Source organism: Chaetodon trifascialis, chromosome 10 (genome assembly GCF_039877785.1).
Source record: "Chaetodon trifascialis isolate fChaTrf1 chromosome 10, fChaTrf1.hap1, whole genome shotgun sequence".
Taxonomy (NCBI): domain Eukaryota; kingdom Metazoa; phylum Chordata; class Actinopteri; order Chaetodontiformes; family Chaetodontidae; genus Chaetodon; species Chaetodon trifascialis.
The window spans coordinates 24,802,167-24,824,205 of NC_092065.1; the positions used below are offsets into that span (position 1 = coordinate 24,802,167).

Consider the following 22,039-nt stretch of genomic DNA (forward strand, 5'->3'; position numbering starts at 1 on the left):
ACCCATGTCAGATTTTCAACCCGCTTGGCTGAGCGTCATTTTATTGCCACTAACTGCAACATCAGATCTGAGTGATGCCAAACTTTTATAACCCCTCATCAAAAAAATACAAGCCTCAAAACCTCCGAGGGCAGCGTGCTGCACTTACATCCACGTTTAATTGTGCTTCATACTTCAAAAAAGAAAATGTAGGTGTTTGGTCTCTATTTCAACACCAGGGGCCGTTTCACTATTTCATCACAGGCCCCTCAGGGAAATATTGAAATTGATCAACTCTCCCCGCGGAGTGTCATGACTCCACAAATGAAGAAGAAACAAGCACCTGTCTGTTTAACAGTCAGGCCTGCCCTCAGGACACAGCAGCTATAGATTGCTGTTGTGTGATACCTGCTCTCAGAAGAGACTCAGCCAAACACATTGATTACTGCCCACTTCACCCAATTGACTCTGTTCAGTTCGTCCCACAGTAATTCAGAGCTGACGCTACAGCTGCATCAACACGTACAGCATGTCTGCTTTGTGTTATTATACTATTATTTGATTTTACATTGTGTTGCGTGCGTGGTGGAATGGGACATTCGCAAGCCCGCCATGCCTGTGTTGAAGAAGTGGTTTGAAAAAAATCCAATAGTGCTGACTGCTGCATTATGTGCTCTATCTTAGTTTGGAATTCAATTTAACACGACAATGGAAACTGAGGAAAATTGCCTCTGAATGTTATTGACTCAGAGACAGAGATTTGCTGGACGAAGTCTTTTGTGGTGCAGTGACAGGAGTGACATTTTTGGCCATTTCAGGGAACAAAGACCTATTCTTAGACGCATGTACGCTGAATTTGTAACAATAAACGCCTGATGAGCACATCTTTTTTTCCATTTGGTGTTGTAGTATTTCCTTTGCTGCAGTGCAAAAACATCTCATCACAGTGTAAATAATCTGAATATTGTGCACACAGTAAAGTTGTGCAGCTTTACACTGTCTGAGATGCAGAGCAGAGAGTCTGTGTGTCGTAAAAGAAACGTTGCGTGCGACGATAGCGAGCGCGTAAAAAGCTATTTTAGTTATATTTGAGCACAGGGAATAAACTTCTGTCAGATCAGTGTGTTTACTTATGCTGGTGTATGTATTTGACAGATTCTACCTATAAGAGAAAAACCAAGTGAGGAAATCCAAAGTCTGTAAAAAGCACAGGCACTGGTTACGGAGGCGGTACGGTTTATGTGATTTGGTGGCCATAAAATTTCAAATGCGTAAATGAGCTCCTTCGCAAAAATGCAAATTGACACCATGTGGAAGACAAAGCATTTAAAAACACGTAAGAGGCTATTTGGGTTCCTCTTGGACATGTTTATAGGTTTACAAGGCAGTGCTGTCTCACGCAATGGCAGGCGGCGCTGGAGATATTTAGGTTCCTTATGCATTAATAGCAGGCTTCAGGCCATGGAGATGGACCCGATAGAAAGTTTTGCTTTCCTCATTGTTTCTTTCCTTTTGTATTCATCAGCCTCTCTCTGCTCAGAGTTCGTCATTAGTTGCACATTTAAGCAATGTTTACCCTGCGGTGTGGCTGCTTTTTCGTCTAATTTTGCAGCATATAAGCATCAACCCCCTAAAGCCTTGTTTTCCGTTTCCAGTTTATGCCACAATAAATAGCAGATTACCATCATGCCTTAACCTGAGTTCCTCCTTGTGTACCAGCTCACATTGGCCCTGACGATCTGAGAGCAAGCAAAAGTAAATGAGGCGGCAATATCAGCTATCAGGGGTGCGTCAGTGCAGCCTGTCATAGAAAGACTCTGCTGATCCCTGAAGGAACACCAAACCCCCCGTCCCTTCACATTAACGCTGACAGCACACACACTCACGTGGCTGACGATGGGGGCTCTCGATCGCTTTGTGAGTAGGTTACATGTGCCTTCAATTAGGGCCTGGAACTGGAGCCCAAATGGGAGAGTTACAAAAGACTGGGTTGAAAGCAGTGCGAGAACACTGGCCTGTTGTGATAAAAGCTAATGAGATCACTCAGAGCTGCTCTTTGAACGCTGCCTTACATTAATGTAATGATTCTTTGTGTGTGTGTCCCAATCTACCAAATAAGCTTTCATGCTGTGTTCTGCTCGCTGCCTTATGGTGAGCAGAGAGAGGCTTTAAAGGTTTATATTAAGCTAATGACAGTATGATCTCAGCAAAGAGCTAAGTAATCAGTTGCTCTCTTTCTCCTGGTCTCCATCTGTTAATGCATTGAGCTGATTGGTTCTGTGTCATATTTGTGAGTGTTTGATTGGGCGGCCAGTCATCACAGGGCCTGTCAGAAGGCGAGCTGCCTCCTGCACTTAGGCTGCATCGTCACATTTAAGCAGAGGAGCCTTATAGCCGTGAGGAGGACTGGGACAAGACACAGCTGTTTCAAATGCTGGAGATGTAAGATGGTGGGGGCACTAAAGATGTCTTCTCCTTTCTGCTCCACTGGCGTGCTCAAAAGCTCTTCCTGCACCTAAGCCCCCATCCAGTAAACATCAGTGAGCAGAGGCCTCTGTGTTGATATGCCATCATTCAGGCTCATCCTTCAGGGCTGCTGTGCCTCGTAAAAGCCCCTCCATGCAAAAAGGTTTGGGAGGAAAAATGGCAAACGCTGAACAGGCAGCCCATGGACAGGTACTCATTTGTAACTTTTTCCATCCCAGTCTGCTGGTCCCCTCCATCTGGTGCAGGTCTCACTGAACCCCTCAGTGGGTCAAGGGCCTGGTGGTGGGCCAGGTCGGATGGCTCTTGCACACAAGCCCAGGAAGAGTAACCTCCCCTTCATTGATCGCCTTCTCCATGTCAAGGAGAAGCACTCTAAACAGGAGAGGAGGAGCAAATCAAACAAATTTATTACCACGTGGCCAAAAAGGTCAGAGCGTGACAAAAGCCCTCCTGTTGTGAGGAGGAGAGCGGTGGAGTGGCCCCCTCCAACAGAGCCTGGGTGACGACCGCAGCATTAGACATGGGTCACGCTGCGGGGAAACATGGCGGTGCGACGAGTTTGGGAACAAAGACCTTGCTGTTGTTTCTTGTTGTACATTGACGTTTATTTAATAAAAACCTGTTTGATTAAATTTTCCACTTTAGTGTCAAATTGGCTGAAAAGCCCAAGAAGACACTGAGAAAATGACATTTTCCAATTGTAAGAAACAAAACACAGTCAGGTTGATCAGATATTAAAGGATGGACTTCTCAAGTGATTCGTTTTCTCCCATTCTGGTGGTCAGATCTTAATTTAATAATGTTAATAGCATTTTAATCCTTCATTATAGGTATATATTCTTTATGTTTTTAAAATAATTTGTCCTCTGTTATGACCACTAGTGTGGCTGTAGTGTCAGTCAATGGGTCGGATTGTCCCTCACCTCTGGTCTGTCCTGTATCTCAGCAGCCTTTGGACGGATACCCCTGAAAGTCGCTCCAGACATTCGTGTCTCATCAGTATGTTAGCATGCTGATGTTAGCATTTAGCTCAAACTACCTTTACTCTTATGAAAACCATCTGAGATGCAGCCATGCAAAGTTCTTACCTCTGACTGCCGCTTCACCTTCACGATGATGCAGTCAGTGAAGGATGGAGGGAGTGACAGATACAAAGCAGCAGTTTCTGTTTGGACAGAAGAAAAGAGATGCCTGAGAAAGAGAGGTGTGTGGTTGTGAGGCCTACAGGAGCGACCCAGCAGCTCTTCGCTGTGTCTTGCCGCAGCCCTGCACATGCTGACAGATTTATTGGATGCGATAATCAGAGTGTATATCTCCCTGCTCTGCCCTGCACAGGCAGCTCCTGTAATTGGCTCCTACACGTGGAATCGACTGTAAACCTCACACGAGTTGGCCTGAACATGTGACTTGGACATTTGGTGATTTGTTTGGAATGCTCCTGGTTTGATGGAGATTTCTTTTGCTTTAATATGAAGAGCAGCAGCATCATCCCCAGCCATTGATTTCTACCCCAATGAAATGTGATGCTTCCATTTGTATTAACGGAAGTTTTGGATTCTTTTGCCTACAAAATATCATTTAAGGGTTGGAACTGTTTTGATGTCTAGTTGGTCAGAAAGTAATGGAGACAGACCTCCAGACAGCTTAATCATCAGGGCTGTGGCTCTCAGGCCTCTGCTGGACATCAGGCGATTGAGCAGGACTCATATGTGCCCCTGGCAACTTAACACCACAGGATTCAGTGCAGGGCTGCCAGGATTCCTGCTCCGTCAGGCTGGTTGGCTGGGCAGAAGTGTGACTCACGGGTTGGTTGGTTTGCTGGCTGGTTAGCTCTGGGGATCAGCATTCAGGTCATACCCTACTGTGCCCACCCAATACAGCACAAAGAGCTGATCAGGGATGCTAAACGGCAGGCGCGGGTATTCACCAAGCTAAAACACACTGCAGTGCAGGATGAGCCTGCCCCGACTCAGTGTCCCAGTGTTTGCTTGTTTACTGTGCCATGAAATGGACTGAGTGTGTATGATTGTGCCAGTGGAGCAATGCAAATACCCTCCCTGAAGGGAAGACCTGTTTCACTTCGTTAGGGAGTGCTTCAGGCTGAATTAGACACAGCGTTGCGTGTCGCACTCTGAAAGACACTATGACCCTTTTTAGTGAGCTTTTGAGAGATCTCATTTTATGCATTTTACATGCATGGCCCTTTGCAGTATGACAAAAAAAATACACTCTCAACAGTTGGTTTTATTTTTCATCAGTTTTATTGAGAGGGCGTTTATTTTCCATGATCAAATGCGTAAGGTGCGACTTGAAGAAGCCTCATCTTAAAACGTGAACTTAAAATAAAAATGATTTAATTAAAGGTTATGGTGCCAGTGGCTCAGAATCAAAGAGTCAGACTGACTTTGCACTTTTTTATAAATGTAGAGGAAGCAAGTGGAGGGAAAGTGGCTTATCTCCACAGAAAAAGTCAGCATATATAATGCAGTAATGACACAAACTATGCAATGTGAAAATATTGAAGGAAAACTTGTTCATGAGGCGTGCAGAGTGCATTCAGCCCACATACTACACCCCTAATTACTGCAGTCCCTGACCTTTATCCTGATTGTCCACCGCACGGACAATGATGGAGGGAGGCATCAGGTGTCCACAGCCGGGATTAATAGTGTAACGCTCTCTGCTTAATGTGCTCTCAGGAATGGTGAAAACAAGACAGCACTGCACAAATTCAATCACATTCTTTTCTGGTACTGCAAATTAATACAATATTGGTTAATTTGAAGGGGAAAAGATGAAAGTGAATGTTCCTTTTCACTCCAGATGTATTTTCAGTTCCATGAATTTAGATGAAATAGCATGAGATATTTCTTCTGCCTAAGTGTCAAACAATTGTCATACTAAAAAATTGTTTTTGTGTGAAAAAACAAAAAAGAAGCTCCTTGTTTTCTTTTATCAGGGGCTTTTATTACAGGCTTACTAATCACATGTGTCAAATGGAAGAAAGCAGCCATTCATTCTTGACAATAGGGATTTTACGAGGCCCTCAGTGGTGGCGTGTTGGCTACAGCCAGCAGCCCTGCCACCACTTCCTCTGTCCTCTCTGACCTTCCTCGTCACTGCGCTCCTCGTCCTCCCGTCAGAGCCGAAATATCAAAGCATTCAGCAACATTTTGGAGTTAACAATTACAGTTTAGCCCGAAGATATGGAGACAATAGAGGGCTCTGAATGTAGTCCAAAACAAATTTGGTCTTTCTCTCCATGGTGAATGGGACCCAGGTGCTTTTTTTCCTCTCTGGCTGAGCTTGTCTTAAAATATAAAGCTTGATTAAATTTTTTCTTGTTTGGCGTCTGTTGCCAGTGGCTTGCGGGTCTCATCCGTATCCCCTTGCTTTAAGAAGCTATTTGTAACAATGTTTCAAGTAGTCCTTTTTTTCTCTCTCATTTGGCAAATTATTTCCCCCCAATCTTTGAGCATTTCATCTCCATCACTGTCTGCGTTAATAATTAATGTATTCAAATGAGCTTTTCGAGAGTTGGATTGCTTTTCTGATGCCACTGAACACATTAATCACAGCAGCCTGAAGACACAAAATAGGACATTATTTAACTTTCATTGCATGAAAAGATTTGAAAGCAGAAATGTGTTGTTAAATGGGCATTAAATAGACATTCGTTTTGGTTTATTTCCGTATTTATGCAACATATTAGTGATGAAAAGGATTTGAATATGTTGTCATGGATGCAGGAAAATCCTTTTTTTTATATTAGGTACCATAAGTGCGGTGGAGGTATGCCATTAATGACCTGCTAGCGTGCCCATGGGAAGAAACATTAGACAAAAGAGCCTGCCGGAAACACTGAGCGGGCTACCCCGGTGTCTTTGTGGGCAGTCTAAAAATACCACTGTGCCTCTTTCAGATATTGAAGCTGGCTGATGACATATAGTTGGCAGACTTTCGATCACTTACCCCAAGCTCCCACCAGAGTTGATTTTCTTTTCACATGCTGTCACAAATAGAAATCTTTATATGCCTTGTATTCTGACTCTCTCTTCAGTGTTTCAGTATCCGAACTGGGCACTGCTCAGTCTGAACTCATGTCACCTGCAGTGGAATCAGTGTGAATATTGCCTCTTTTTCTCATGTGTTTTGTTTTTCTGTCATTCTTGTGTAATAGCCTCAGAAATCAGTGAAACTTGTTGGGATCTTTGGGAATAATTTGTCTTAATGGTGTGTTGTTATTCTTTTAATAACATTTGTTCTCTGGTGAACGTTTGTTCAATCAGTCTTGAAATGCAAATACATTTTCCAGGCGCGGATTCTTAGAGATTTAAAAGGATTAGGCACCAACCAGCCGGTAGCACCACACTGGAAGGTAGAAATATTGGCTTAACAGGTTCAACTACAAAGAGTGCTACTTTAGTGAAATTGGAGCTTTTAGACTGAAGCCTTTCCTCAAACCTTAACCACATTGGTAACGATGTTCAGATGTAACTAAACACTGAACTGCCAACACATAACCCTAAAACAACAGGAGTAGTTTGACATTTTGAGAAATACACTCATTCACTTGCTTGCCAAGAGCTAGATGAAACAATCGATACCACTCTGATGTGTGGTAAATACAGTATGAAGCTGGAGCCAGCAGCTCACTGGTTTAGCCTAACGTAAAGACTGGAAACACAGGCACTATTTCTTGGCAGGGAGCGGTGCCTTCCTGAAGTCTGTTCCTCACCATGAGGATGCCAGGTAAGAAGTGGAGACTTCAGGAAGTCACTGCTTTAGGTCAAGACAGTCTGGCATACATCCCCAAGAATGTGGGGAGTGATATAGTGTGTTAATTAGCCAGTTTTAGAGGTGCTGGTAGGCAGGATTTGTCATACTGGGACAGAACCATGCTAGCTGCTTCTCCCGGTTTCAAGCTAAGCTAAGGTAAGCTAACAGCAAGCTCGCCAGCTTCATATTGAAGGGACAGGTGCGACAGTGGTATTGATCTTCTCATCTCACTCGTTGCAAGGAAGTAAATGAGTCATATTTCCAAAAATGCTGTTACTTTAACCTTAGCTTAAGTTTTTCTTTGGCAAATTCATCCAATAATGGCTGAAAGAGGATCATGGGAATGGTAATTTGTCCTTAAATGTCCTTCACGCTTCTTCAGTGTTTTCACTGCCTCTCAGTGGGACATAAAGCTTTGGTATGCATTCTGTTGTGAGAATAGTTTGCCTTTTATTTTGACGTACTTTTTCCTTCAGGCTTTGGAGGATTTTTCCTGATGCTTGATTCTGGCCACACCGCTTTATTTCACTCACAGCTTCATCTCAAATTCATTGAGCGGTTGTAAAAGGAAAAACCTGATGACATGTCCTTGGTTTTCAATCTCCTTTGTAATATCCACTCTCATCTCCTGTGCGCCCAGTGCTTAGACTCTGCACTGAAAAGCCAATCAATTTTCAATTTTAGATAGCCCCAGTATGTGGATCCTATAGTCACTGGACCTGGATATTTTTCACCACCTTGCTGGTGCGTTCACGTCATAAGTGAAACTGTTTCGGGGGTAAAGAGGTTAGCTCTCACATGATTGTTTCACAGATAAGATGAAAAGCAGGTAGCAGGATTGTTGTCTTTTTTCATTGAAATGATTTTGCCCTCAGCAGAAAGGGCTCGGAGTACGTCCACACAGGAAATTGCTGTAATCTGGGTTTATAATTAATTGGTTGGCAATTTCATTAGAGGCTCATTTATACAAATACTAAATTACATAATTGAATAATAAAAAAGCTATTGCCTAACGGCCTTGGTGTGAATGGAAAACAAATACTTTGGTCATGAATAAGGAATAACTTTTAAGTAATAAAAATGTTCATAGTCTGTGCTTTCTGAAGAGCTGTTGGAGGGAAAGTCATCTTTTTTGTGAAGCTCGCAGCAGTTAGTCAGGCCTTTAATATGAACAGCAGAAGCTGTGCTGCCTTTGTTTTCTCCGTTCAGCGGGATTCGCACTTCTTTGATTTGGTGAAGTCATGTTACACTCTTCTAAAAATATTGAGCTGAGGAAATGCTGTTAACATTTCAAGGGTGTCGTGGCTCACCACAGTTACTCCAATTAGTGCCGTTGTGTATAGCACATGCATAGGCACAGAGAGCTTACAGAATAACATTATCCTTCTTGCATATTTCATGCTGTTCTTGCATATGTAAGTAAATGAGCCTTTACCTAAATAATCAAAGACTGTGCTCGCATAAAATAATCCAAAGAAGGATAAAACTTCCTGACTTCGCTCACTGTTTCAGTCCACATTGTGACAAACAGACTGTGACAGATTGAGGTGCATGACTGAGATCCAGATCAATCGTGGAGGAATTGAGGTTGGCAGCGAGGAGTAGATGCTCCAAACTAATGGGAGCTAGAAAAGTTTTGCAGGGGCTTCTCTTGTTAGTGATCACATGATCCCGCCGTTCCTCTGGGAGTCGGGGTGTTGGCGCGGTTGGGGGGAGGAATGTGCTCCCGGCTGGAAAAGGTTTGCAGTGCACAGAGAGGTCCTCCCAGCCGTCAGCTCAACTGATAAATGGGCCTGGCCGGCCGCAGAAACTCAATCTACTTCTCCAGCTGGCCCTGTAGTTGAAGAGGGTCTGATGATGATGAAGACTTGTAGAGGATTAATGATTTGCCATACATTGGGAAGACTGAGCATGACTAGTTGGACTATAATGCAAATGTGTTAAATCAGCTGTGTGTGTATCCCATTCATCTGCTTTGGGTAGTTGATGCAGAGTGGGTTAAGAGGTTACACCCCCCTGTTTTTATTCCGTTCCTCAATTCTCTGCAAGTTCACCAGTTAGGTGCTCGCCTGCCTCTGTGGTATAAAAGCAGGAGCCGATGTGAGAGGTGAACCTCCTGCACAGTGACTCGGTGCACGGTGGCTTTAGAGCGACTGGCACTGGCTTTTTGTGCTTTGCTGCCAGAAAAATCTGGTGTGGTTTTGAGGTAATATATAATGTATCTGGCATGACTGGCTCCACCGCACAGTGCAGTGGAAAAAGAGCGCACTTGCCTCCAAAATTGGTTTGAGATGTAATTGCACCATAATGCCTCTTATGTGAGCATCTTGCGGTGGAATGAAGATCTTACTTGACAAATGGGCCAGAGGAAATAAACTGGCACATCTGAGTCATGAAATGGAGAGTTGGGCTACCATCTCCTAAGCCTGCTGATGGAGGGCTGGAGCCCCCATCAGTCCATCAGAGAAGCTAGAGAAACCCAATCATCTGTGGGCTGACGTCCAAGGCATTTCTATTACATCCCAGCTGATTATTTCTATGCCCCGTCCAGCATCCAGAGGCCAGGTAATATGTATTTCCCTTAGATCCATCATGAGATGAGCTGTGTCTGCCCAGCCTTCTCAGAGAGAGCTGGTTCATTTTGTGATCTGATGCATGCTTCAAACCCCACAGCACTGCACCAAACCCCCCTTGAGCTTTCTGGTATAGAGAGGTGTGTGTTGCCATGGTACAGCGTTTGGCTTAAGAGCTTCAGAGCAGCTGAGGAAGCCGTTCATTACCTTTGAGCAAACTGCTCTTTTGTTTTATTCATTTTTCTCACATTTGTGTTTTTTTATTCCCAGATGAAGTCACTTCTTCTCTTGTGCTGTCAGTCGCTCCCTCCCACCTTTTCTCCACCCATCTCTCTTTGAGCTAATTGAGTGCGCTAATTGTGACTGCCGTGAGGACACACTACAACCTGGTGCACTTGGCTTGTTATCACGTGTCATGTCCCATCTATCACGCCTTTAATTACAGCCCCTCTGTTATTCTATTGTCGTCCACCTTCCCTCTCCTCTTGCTCTCGACTCATTGTGTTGCCTTCAAATCGTCGCCATCTCCCAGCGAAAGCGGCAGAGGCTGTGTCACCTCGTAACGTGGCAGGAAAGATATGAAAACGATTTAACGCTTCTGAAGGGAGAAACATGCCTTCTTTTTTTCCCTCCCTCCCTCAGCCATTGATACGCACAGCTTGTGGCTGATCACATCGTTAGGTCACGCAGGTTCAACACTGACAGAGGGGAAGTTTAGCTTGCCCCTTACTTAATGGCCATGCTTGCCTGTACTGGCTGAAAGTACACATTTGGTGTTTAGAAATATCCTTATACATGGACATATCTCTCTGTTTTGCACCACTGCTCCTTCATCCCCTGCATGAAAGACTCTGAGCTGCCGTGTTGATGGTCACTACAGCTCGCCTTCTCCCAAAACTGCTTTTTGCCAACATGGCGTTCCCCTACTGCGTGCCAGTATTTGTTTGTGGTTAAGGGTGTGGTGCTCTTGCTTAATCCCCGAGTCCACAGCTATAAGAGCTGTGGCTGTGGTGGCAAAGCTGCCCAGAGGCTGAAGCTCACCCTCTGATTTTCTGTTTGTGAATGCCACATGACCACACTCTCAGAGTAAAGCTGTAAGCAAATGCAAAGTTTCATTTCATAGTAACCTATATTTTCTGCTTAGTCCGCACTGGTAAAGAATAGCTGTGCATCCTCCTCAGAGGATCCGCTGTGCACTGCCAGAAGAAATACTGTATACCATAAACACTGTTTTCAGACAAACCGCTTTCATTGAATGAGGCGGAGCGGTGAAGTGGTCAGACAGGGAAGCAGTGTGACATTAATTGAATTCGCAACAATGTCAGCATTCAGTACTGCATCAAATATTGAATTTGATCCATCCATCCATCTTCAGTATATACTGTACGTCATCCTCTTCTAATCTTTTCCTGTTCTCTTTACAGCCGTGCAATCAAGACTAATCAGGACCTGCTTCCAGAGACCCCCTGGACAAACATCTTCTACGATGACTTCTGGGGCACCTTACTCACGCACAGTGGTAGCCATAAGTCCTACAGACCCCTCTGCACCCTCTCCTTCCGCCTCAACCACGCTGTGGGTGGGCTGGAGCCATGGGGTTACCACCTGGTCAATGTGGCCCTCCACGGGGCCGTGACGGGCCTGTTTACCTCCCTGGCTCGTCTGCTGCTTGGAGGGGGCCTGTGGAGCCTGCTGGCCGGCCTGCTCTTCGCCTCTCACCCCATCCACACTGAGGCGGTGGCGGGTGTCGTGGGCCGGGCCGATGAAGGTGCTGCCCTGTTCTTCTTGCTGTCCTTGCTGTGCTACATACGTCACTGTAAGCTGCGGGGCTACGCTGGGCCGTGGCGGCTCGTGGCCTGGTTCCTGGGCAGCCTGGGCTGCGCTGCATGCAGCATGCTGTGGAAGGAGCTCGGAGTGACCGTCCTGGCTGTATCGGCGCTGTACGATGTCTGCGTTTTCCACAGGCTCAAACTGCAACAGGTCATCATACTCTTCTACAAGGTAAATAGTTTGTTCTCGCTTCGTGGTGTTACCTCTTCACGTGTATCTGATTTCATGCACCCGCTCTCGGATTCTCAATGATCTGGCAAACAGTGGAAAGTTGATAATGGCGTGTGTGCCTATGTGTGTGTCTTGTTTGCATTTCATCGCAATATGATTCGAAAAACATTTGCCCGTGTATGCACAGCTGTGTCATTCAAGTCATATTGTTGTGTTTCCCCATCAAATGCAAGGAAGGACACATGTTGGGAAAGGAAAGCAAACAGAACCTTTATTTCTGTGTGCAGAAGGCATCATGAATGCATCCATTGATGGGTAATCTGAGATGAATGTAATGAGAATGATGACTATCATTATGGTTATGAACAACCATTATAGTAATCAGGAGGAGGGAGTTTCATTGCTGAAATTCAAATTCTTATAACCTTCATCCTTTCAGCCTCAGGAATAAACTCATCCTAATGTGCAAATCCACGATAATCTGGTCTGCTACACACTACAAGTCCTGACGTATAATTCACGATGTTGCCTGTTTGAATCCCGATCTGTTCCTTCATGTGGCTCCACCTTAACCAGCCACACACATTGTTTTCTAGTCAAAAGGAAGTTAATGAAATCAAACCCAGTGTGACAGTTAATAGTCAATCGACCCATTAGTGTTAGTTATTTCGAAATTGATGATGTCTTTGTAGAGTATAACAGTGAAAAATGAGCAGGAGTGTTCCTCCTTTTGTTTGTGTTATTAGTTCATGTGTGTGTTTGAATGTGTTGTGTGGGTGTGAGTTTGCTTCTATGTCCACAGTGAGAGGAAGTGAAGAAAATGAATACATTTTTCAAAAGAAATTGCTGAGATAACAAAAAGCGACGCCCATTTTCTATTTTCTTGTCGCTTTTGAAGCATTCAGTCATTAAGTAGCATTTTTCCCCAACAGCTCCTGTCAGAAGTGTTTACTGTTGGCTGTCTAGTCAATGTGACATCCATGAGTCTCTACCCATCATAACAAATTCAACAAGACATGTGGATAAACGTGACAAAAGGGCTCCAGAGCAGCCGGCTCTCCGGCACACCCCAGCAAAGAACAGCACTTAAAGAAATGTTGTGTGGCGAGGAGGGAGAGGGGTCAGCAAGGAGAGAGGGAAAAAAAGACAGAAACAAAGTGAGAAAATGGTTCATTGAAGAGCAAATCCAGCCTCTCCCTTTTACTGCTCAGCGTACTGTGGAAGAGGAGCGTGAGGGCCTCTGCTGCCGTCTTCTCCACGCTGTCCTCTCATGATTTAAGCCTTATCTGACTCCCCGTGTCCTCTGGAGTATGGCCCATCCATTGCCGCGGGCAGACAGGCCTTCTAATGGCTTGTCAGGCATGGCTAGACTAGAGAGGAAACGGGGCCAGAAGGGCCGAAGGAGATGATGCCTCATAGCTGACAGTTTTTCAACTTTTTGATTGAAAATCCACAAAGCCTGCTGATCCGGTTGTCTTTGGGAAAAAAATGGCAGACTGGCAGATAGTTACACTTCTGGCACGGAGCGAGCCCTGCAGATTTCTTTCATGGTGTGCCATCATGGTTAACTAACTTGGCATGCGTCTCGAGGGGCAGATGTGTTCCGCTACAGCACGGCAACATCCAGCGAAGCTTCTGGATTCCTGTGATTGTAATATAGCTGAGGGTTTTTGCTCTAATGCTTTGAAGTTTTTGAGTAAATATATTTTTGTTCATTGGCAATCATAAGAATAGCAAGTAGATAGATTCTCATACATTATGCGGCTCTAAGAGCTTTACATAAAACTGCATAAAAAATGTTAAAAGTTTGCAAACAATTTAGAATTCAGTGAAGTTCAGAAAAATAAGTGAGGCAACAAGAAACTACATAAAAAGAAGTTTTAAAAGATAAATCTTGTTTGTTTCTTGAGGGAATTTACAGTTGCAGCTTGAATGTTGAAGGTTTATGGGCAAGCAGTTCTGCAGTTGTGCTCAAATAAATAAAGGCTGCCTCTCCACACGTCTTCGTCTTAACTGCTGTAACATTTAATGCTGCAGTCTTCAATGACCTAAGGTGGAGTTTAGAGATATTGACAGCAGAGTTGATGTGCGAAACCATTCAGAGGCTTGTAAATTAGTAGTAGATTTTAAAATCGATTGTAAAAGAGACAAGGAGCGAGTGTAAAGCTGCCAGAGTGCATGTGATCTAGTCTCTTTTCCTTGTGCACATGCTGAACTCTATTCAGTTTCTTGGATAATCCAGTTAAAAGAGCCCAAAAAATAGTACAGACTGAAGCATGAATCAGTCCCTTTTGCACTGGAAAATGTAGAATTTGTTTTTTTATATATTTTGGTTTACACTGATTGAACCTGTTTTTTTTTTTATTCTATTTGTTATTTTTTGACAGCAAGTTAATTGTAGTTATAAGGCTGAAAATCAAACATTTGCCTCTCTCCTGAGACCTTTGTGATGTTAAGACATCTCTAGTGAAAGCAGCAGGGTTTTCTTTAACAGTTAGAGCTGCAAAATGATTTCATTACTTCAAAGCCATTTGTAAGATATGGATAATATTGATAATCCAATTCTTAATTTTGAAGCATTAGCAAAATAATATTTACCAAAGTTGCAGCTGTATGTCCTTATTTTCATCATTGCACACTGCAACCGTCCCGGCTGTCTCTATATTTCATACTTAAATCACAAAGAAAAATAGTCAGTATCATGTCCAACAAGTTGCTAAATGACAAATTTAACAAAACTGAGACATTAGATAGAATGGAAAAAGATAAATCCCTTTTTGCAGCGAAGAGGAAACGTGAGGCTGTAGCTGTCTCACAGTGGGTAGCTTTGCGTTGGGGAGGCAAATAAGGTAGTGTGTGGGTTGTCAGGCACTCTGGGAAAACACTGCAAAACAACTAACCGTTCTTCATTCTGTTGAGAGAAACTGTAAAGAAGCATATTTTTCTGGAGGTTAGGCTGCCATATATGGCTTTCTTTCCCTAACATGCAACTTTGAGCTGACAGTTGTCATTATCCTAGCATGTCATTTAGTCGCACCACAGACAACATAAAAGGAAGCACAGACAGAGAGCTGTCATCATCGCTTCAATCACATTAACTTGGGAGGTTTCTTTCATATAAGACTTGTCTGCCTGTAATCTAACACTGCTCTATGATCATATGTTCACATGTATGAGTATTATTGCGACATGATCCTCATGTTAAACAGTTTCCACCAGAGCAGCGTGTGCATTCGTCTCTCTGTCTGTGTGGAGAGAGGCAGCCACTTTGACTGATGATGAGCAAAGGGAGTTATTCCTCAGGGCAAGTCCAGTCTCCAAATGCCTGCACGAACATTAGCTGTGTACAGAGCCGAAAATGATCTCAGTGAAGATAAATACAGTTTCCTCCCCCAAGTCAGGCTCGAGATCTATCAGGTGCTGAAAACTTGGCCCAGAACTTAAGTGTATGAATGGGAAAGCAGCACTGTAACAATGCTGGGTGCAAAGGGGGAAACGGCACATAAAAGCATGAAAAAGGAGCTTTTTCATGTTTCTCTGGTTTGAGTACATAAAACTTATCCTTCAGTCAGATGGACCGGCGCTGCGTTTTATCACCGAGCTCTCCACTCAGCTGTAGTCTTTTGACTTTTAATGTTGGAAATGGTGCTGCTTATCTGATTGTCGCGCCAAGTCAATTACATTACAGTTTTATATCTGCTGCAAATCTCCCATTGTGTCCTTCCAGCTTGTGTGTGTGGTTTGAAGGTTGAAGACAGTCGAGGCTGAGGGCTTCGCTGTAAATCCGTATAGGTTCATAACTCATTTCATCAAGCCTTTAACTGTAGAGTCTGCCTGCAAATCAGAGGGAAGAGGTAATGCATGGACATTATCTTGATTTATATGTTGCGTAACAGATCTTGGAACAGGAAAAACATGCACTACAATTAAGCATATGTAAAAATAAACTGAGAAAATAATAGCTTTTCTTTAAGGATTGTAGCATCTTACATTAAAGCGCGCTGTGTTTAAATTAGGTCACAACGTATTGTCAGTTTGAATAGACCGTAATTCGTTTGTGTACTGTACGCTCCTGCTTGCAGGCTTTTGTCTGTGTAATGTCAGCTTCAGAGATTACATGGATCCATTTCTTCCATTCATCAAATTAAATTGTCCCTGGGCAATACAAAATCCTTAAAGGGATTAGACAAGCGCATGGCAACTTTATATTCTCCAATAGATTCTGTGAACATTGAACATTAGCCACATTATACAGTGCGTTCAGCGGAAAAGCCGATACGAGTGTAGAGCTACTTCTGTCTGGGCTCATGTTAGCAGTGCAGGCACTTCTCCGGCTGAAAGAGTCAAAGAGGAAACAGAGATGGTGAGAGGGAAACAATACTGCCCTGACAGTAATTGAATAAGCACATGTTGGGTTAACGGAGAGCTCTTGGCATCCCCTGTCATCCAAACTGTGAGGAAAGCTTTTATTAAGAGATCTGGCGCAACCTTTGCATGCCAGAGTGACCTTTCTAGGAAAAACACATTGCTCTGTAGATGAGTAAAAGTCGCCATCAGCATTTTTAAAAGATACATACAAAACACCTCTTTCTTCCTGAATATGCCTGAATAAAGTTGCAATGTAACTTTACAGGATCCATAATGTCATATATACCTTTAAACAAGCGTAACCCCGCTTCCTTTCCCTCCCTCCAGTCATTAGTGTTTATGTTTAGCGTTGAACCCACCAGCACTTCACAGTGTTGATAAGTGGTGCCAGTGTTCAGCTTACAGTGTGTCCTAATTAGTTCTTTCCAAGACTTGTCTTCAAAAGTGGAAAAAACCTGTCATTAAATTGTTTACTCAAGCTGACCTTTAAGGTGGTGATATTCCCCAGTTGCCTTTGTGCCTGATTAAAGCATTTATGGCCATGTGTTCTTATGTATTGAGCTACTCCCAGGCAATGAGTTTATAGCATTCAAATCTAGCATAGTTGGCAATGGAGCGAGTGTGTGGTGTAACCACAGTTTATGTGGAAAAACGTGCTTTTTACGAGACTGTTTCCTGCACAGCATTAGTTAATAGGCTCATTTTCAAAAAGAGATAGTGAAACACAATTGGAGCTCCTAAATTGGTTGAGGAAAGAATTCTTTTTAATGTGATCTCACAGCATTTATTCCATAGCATAATGCAAGAAATGTCTGTCCTGAGGACTCAATGACCAATAAAAAAAATGTTTGGACAATTGAAGAAGCGAATTTGGCCTGAATGCAAGCTCTGGTGATGGGAAGAAGAAGACCTGTTTGGCCCTGTAATTCACTGAAAACATCTTCAGTACAGTTTTACTCCTTTCCTTTGAGGGGTTGCTTTGTTTCATCATGAGGCTCCGTTGCTCTTTTGTAAATGGTCACTGGACTGTATTTATAAAGTGCTTTTCTAGTCCGACGACCACTCAAAGCGCTTTTACAACACAAGCCTGCATTCATCCATTCACACACACATTCATACAATGGCAGCTAGGCCACCTGCTCATTACGAGCTTTAACCATTCACACACATTCAGTGTGCTCAAGGATGCTTTGACATGAAGACTGCCGAGGCCAGGGATGGAACCACCGACCTTCTACCGCGCTACCTCCTTAGCCACAGCATGCTACAGTACAGTCTACACATTTAACCACAAAGAGAAAGTGTTGGTGAGTTTCTTTTCTCACTGGAGAGATGATACCGTTAACATACAGGTATGAGCCAAAGTGCCTGGAGGCTGACACTCCTGACATGTCCATGAGGAGAACAACCCTTTGAAAACACAAAGAGGAATTGTCTTGGTGATGTCATGTCAGTGCTGTACATCCATCAGGACTCAAGGGCTCAAAGATATCTTCAGGGAAACTTGAGACATTCCTCTGCTTTTGTTCACGTCCGACATCCAATGACGCAGCCACTGGAAAATGGTTTCCATATCTGGGACGAGACCCAGCTGGCCTTTAGCGAATGTCATGCTTACACGCTTTATCTTTTCACACCTCCCATTTTCTGTTCGCACTTTGGTTATTAGCGCAAGGTCACTGGTTACGGCGTGTGTGTGTGTTATGTGTCTGGAGGGTGACGGAGTTGACAGAGTTTACCTGCGCTGAGAGCTCAGGAGTCATGGAGCTGGTGAGGCCGGGGAGGCCTGACCTCTGTGATGTCAGATCTGGAGGAGAACAGGGAGGGCAGATGTGAAATGGGAGGTCCCTCCGAACACATGCATGTCTGCAGTGCATGTGTGTGTGTGTGTGTGTGTGTGTGTGTGTGTGTGTGTGTGTGTGTGTGTGTGTGTGTGTGTGTGTGTGTGTGTGTGTGAGCTATAGACCCTGCATACAAAATATGACATCCATACATACCCTCACTGTGTATTAGAAGAGGTAAAAGGAAACACAGCCCAGCCAATACATTCTTACCTGGGGCTCCACAGATGCTCCTCCATGCTCTAATGGCTTCTGTCACTGTGTGATGGATTGAGCCTAGTGGGCTCAGCTAGTGCCCCCTGCCCTCGCCCACCTGCTTCTCATACGGGGATGCACACCACCGCTTCTGGTCTGGATATGGAGATGTGCGGTCGAGGGCATGCATAATGGATGCGCATTTATAGAAAAACAAAAGGTAACATAGGTTCAGCATAGTTCGACATTTTGGGAAATATTGGCTTTCTTGCCGGGAGTTAGATAAGAAGACACCACTCTCATACCCATACAGTAGCTCAATATTAAGCTAAGCCTAACAGCCACAGAGGTTAGCTTAGCACAAAAAGTAGAAGCAAAGGGAAATAACTAGTCTGAAGCTTGCTGGACAATTGACTGAGACTCCAGGAAGATACTGTGCAGGACAAAGAAATTATCCCGCACGTAACATTCAAACCACAAGGTGTCGCTTTTTGTTTCTGGATTAAACAAAACAAAAAAACAAAAATATGCATATTTGCCAACCTGTCAAACTGTTCTTTTAATTTGGTTTGAAAACCTGAATGAAAGACTCTATTTTTCTGTGTGATTGCGCGTCGAGGAGCAGGGTAGCAGGGAACACAGATGACTGCGCAGGTCTGAATGTCTTCGCTTTGGGGTAAAATGAGGCAAGTGCAACCACAGTGATAGAAAGTGACTTGAGCTGGGTTTGCATGAGCCTACCGTCCATCAGGCATAAGCGAACCTGACAGGCAGGGTGCCAAGGACAGGCAGCGAGGTGACCCGGGCTTTGCCGGCTGTGGGAAGGTGGAAATGGAAAGAATAAATCCCACTCAAATAAAGCCTTGAGTTGCTCTGAAAAACAATTGTGAAATATAGCACGAGGCTTAAAGATTCCACATTGTCCCTTGCTTCGCTCCTCGCTGCAAATTATTGCATGCCCCGTTCTTTTTATAGCCAGTATGTCAGTGAATCGATAGTGGCGTGTTATGTAAGACCTCAGTTGTGGAAAGGAATGTCCCACAGCTCCAGTGTCCCACAGCATTGTTGCATGCATGCACCGGTCGTCTTAATGGAGACATGTATAGATTTGCTGGTTTGTGTGTTTTCCCAAAATCATTAAGCTCTCACAAGGGATAATTGATTCACCCAGAATTATCCCAGCAAATAACAGACTCACAGGAAAGAAATGTGCCTTATTTATTTAACGGTGACATGCTTTCACTGTTTTTTGTTTTTGTTTTTTTTTCACATCTTTTGCTTGTCGGAGTGTCCCGAACCAAAATTGGACGGACTCTTCCAACCCTTTCTAAGGTCAATTGATATTTTACATTGAAAGTTTTGCAAATTATAGTTTAGAACTTCAACACAAGTGAAATATAGTTCAGGTCTTTGTTTCACTTGCCGGCCATAGTTCCTATTTATGGCTCCTTTTTATGGTCTCAGCAAATAAACTGGCATGTAAAACCAGTCAGCCAGAACTGCATCACTTGAGACTTCCAGCTACTGTACAGGAAAAAAAACAACAGTGTAGGAAAAGCCTTTGTGAGGCCTCATGTTGACATGTCTTCAGAGTGAATCCACTTTTTTTTTCTCTGTGAATGATGTAGTTTTGTTGCTCTAATTAAACTCAATGGAGTATTTCATCCAAAACATATTGTTTGATTATATACATGATTTTACACACAGTGCACAATCGCAGTTGTCAACAAACTCCATTAGCTTTTAGACATTTTATGAGTTATTGTTATTTAAAGCTCCACAAAAAGATGAGCATAGAAGCGGAAACAGCTCGATGCCTTATGACGGGGTTACAGCCCTCTTGGGAATTTTCTCATGTTAGTTGTTTGTGTGCTCAGCACTGTTGATGCGGCGTTTAGGAATCCTAATCAAAACAAGCACACGACCAGATATCCACTGGACTATAAACTGCAGTCAAAATCTTACAGATGGGGAAGAGAAATGAAATCATTCAGATGAGGAACGGGCAAGTGGCCACTGTCAACAAACACCGGAAAGGGAAACAAATTCACCGCTGCATCGGCATCACATCCTGTAATATTCGCAGCCGCTCCTCGAGGCAGAGCGGTCCAGTCTATTACCTGAATAGGTTGAGAGCGAGCAGAAATCCCCCCTGATACATGCTGCTACAATGGGCTGCTGCGTTTTCCAGCAGGTCCTACCATCACTGCAGGCGCTCCCAGCGCAGAGGAAGAGAGCTGAAGAGGAACGGAGCATGTGCGAAGGAGACGGAGCAAGTATGTGTTCAAGACGAGGCAGAGAGACATTAATGGATGGGGCAGCCGGGGGACAGAAAGGGAGAGAAAGAGAGTGCAGTGCTTCTGTCAGATGGCCTGTCACCCCCCCACAAACCACCAGCCACTGATGCTCTGTCTTACATGCACAGACAGGGGATGGACCCATGGACCAAGCCGATGTTCCAGACATGGAAACAACATGGGTTCCTCTGTGAGCACGTGTGACACCTGCAACACCATAGTTAGTTAGATTATTATTATTGTGGCTTTTATAGCTTCAAGCTAATTTGCATGTGTAGTCCCTTTAAGTGCGAACTGTATGTAAATATATGGCTGCTCACGCTGATTTCATGTACTTCCAACATTAATTATTCATTTGATTAGTATAATTTTCATTTTCCTCCCTCATTTGGTTTCTGTCTCTTCTTCTCCTTTTAGTACCTGTTCATAGTGTCGATTGGAGTGTCGCAACAAGACAGATTGCAAGAAAAAAACATGGGTTTTGAGTTGATTGATTTCTGCTGTTGTGAAATTAAAAAAAAAATCCCTGTACAGTCCATGACCATTACGTTTGAAGGGCCGTGTGCAGTACAAAGAGGAGGGTGTGGAGGCTTTGCACAGTTGTCACATGAGGTTTGGGATTGGATCACAGTGCAGAAATTGGAGTTGCCATCAATTGAACAATAGTAGATACAGTCAGGATGCAAGACTCAGGTTAATGCCTGCTGTGTGTGTGCTCAACACAAAGAAGATATTGTGACTTCCGAATAATAAATCTCAGCAGATTGGTCTGTCTCTGGATTCAGATCTGAACTTTTCCAAAACCCTCTTCTGCTCGCTTCCCTTGTTTATTTATCCCATTTCTCAGTTTAACTTGAGGTCTGCTGTTACACTCTCATGTTATATGCGCTCTCATATATCACAGCGAGCGTTAAAACAAAGTGATGGATGGGCAGCCGCGGAGCCGTCTTGTCGTGTAGTGAATTTCAGAAACCTGTACGATAAGAACATGCGGTGTGCTGCGTGCGCCGGTGCGGCTGTGAGAGATGCGAGTGCTGCTCTTCAGCTGTTTTCCCCCTCATTCCTGCTCTTACTGTACTTTCTGCTTTCCAGTCTTTCTTGTTTAGCTGCTGAGTTGCAGTTTTTGTCCTTCAGCATTCAGTCGACCGTGGGTACGAAATGGACCCTGGCCCACGTCCAATTCTAATTCCTCTTCTGTGACACATTGGAATGATTATCGCAGCGGTGAAGCGAAGCCACACCGGACAATCCACCGGTCGTAAACATGGATGCAAAATGTGGAAAGAATCCTCCTCCACATAGGGTCTGTAAACAGTCGTTTCTGTTGTGCAGAGACTCACATTCATTAAATCCTGAGTTATATTATTTCTACTTATGTACAGATTGGCTTTGAAACCCGTCAGTGTTGAGTTTAACAAATGTAATTGATTAGATGTAGAAAAGTTTTTGTGTCGCGTCTCACGGATTGAGTGTTGCACCAAAAGGAGACATACAGGTGTTGGATTTCTGGGAATTCTTC

At 43.8% G+C, this 22,039-nt stretch overlaps 1 protein-coding gene across 1 annotated transcript in view; it reads left to right on the plus strand.

Moving 5' to 3' along the window:
• Positions 1-22,039, plus strand: part of tmtc2b (transmembrane O-mannosyltransferase targeting cadherins 2b) — a 94,572-nt gene that overhangs the window by 31,436 nt on the left and 41,097 nt on the right. The window contains exon 2 of the mRNA XM_070972464.1: positions 11,243-11,819. Coding sequence (XP_070828565.1) covers positions 11,243-11,819 — 577 coding nt within the window. The remainder of the gene's footprint in view (positions 1-11,242; positions 11,820-22,039) is intronic.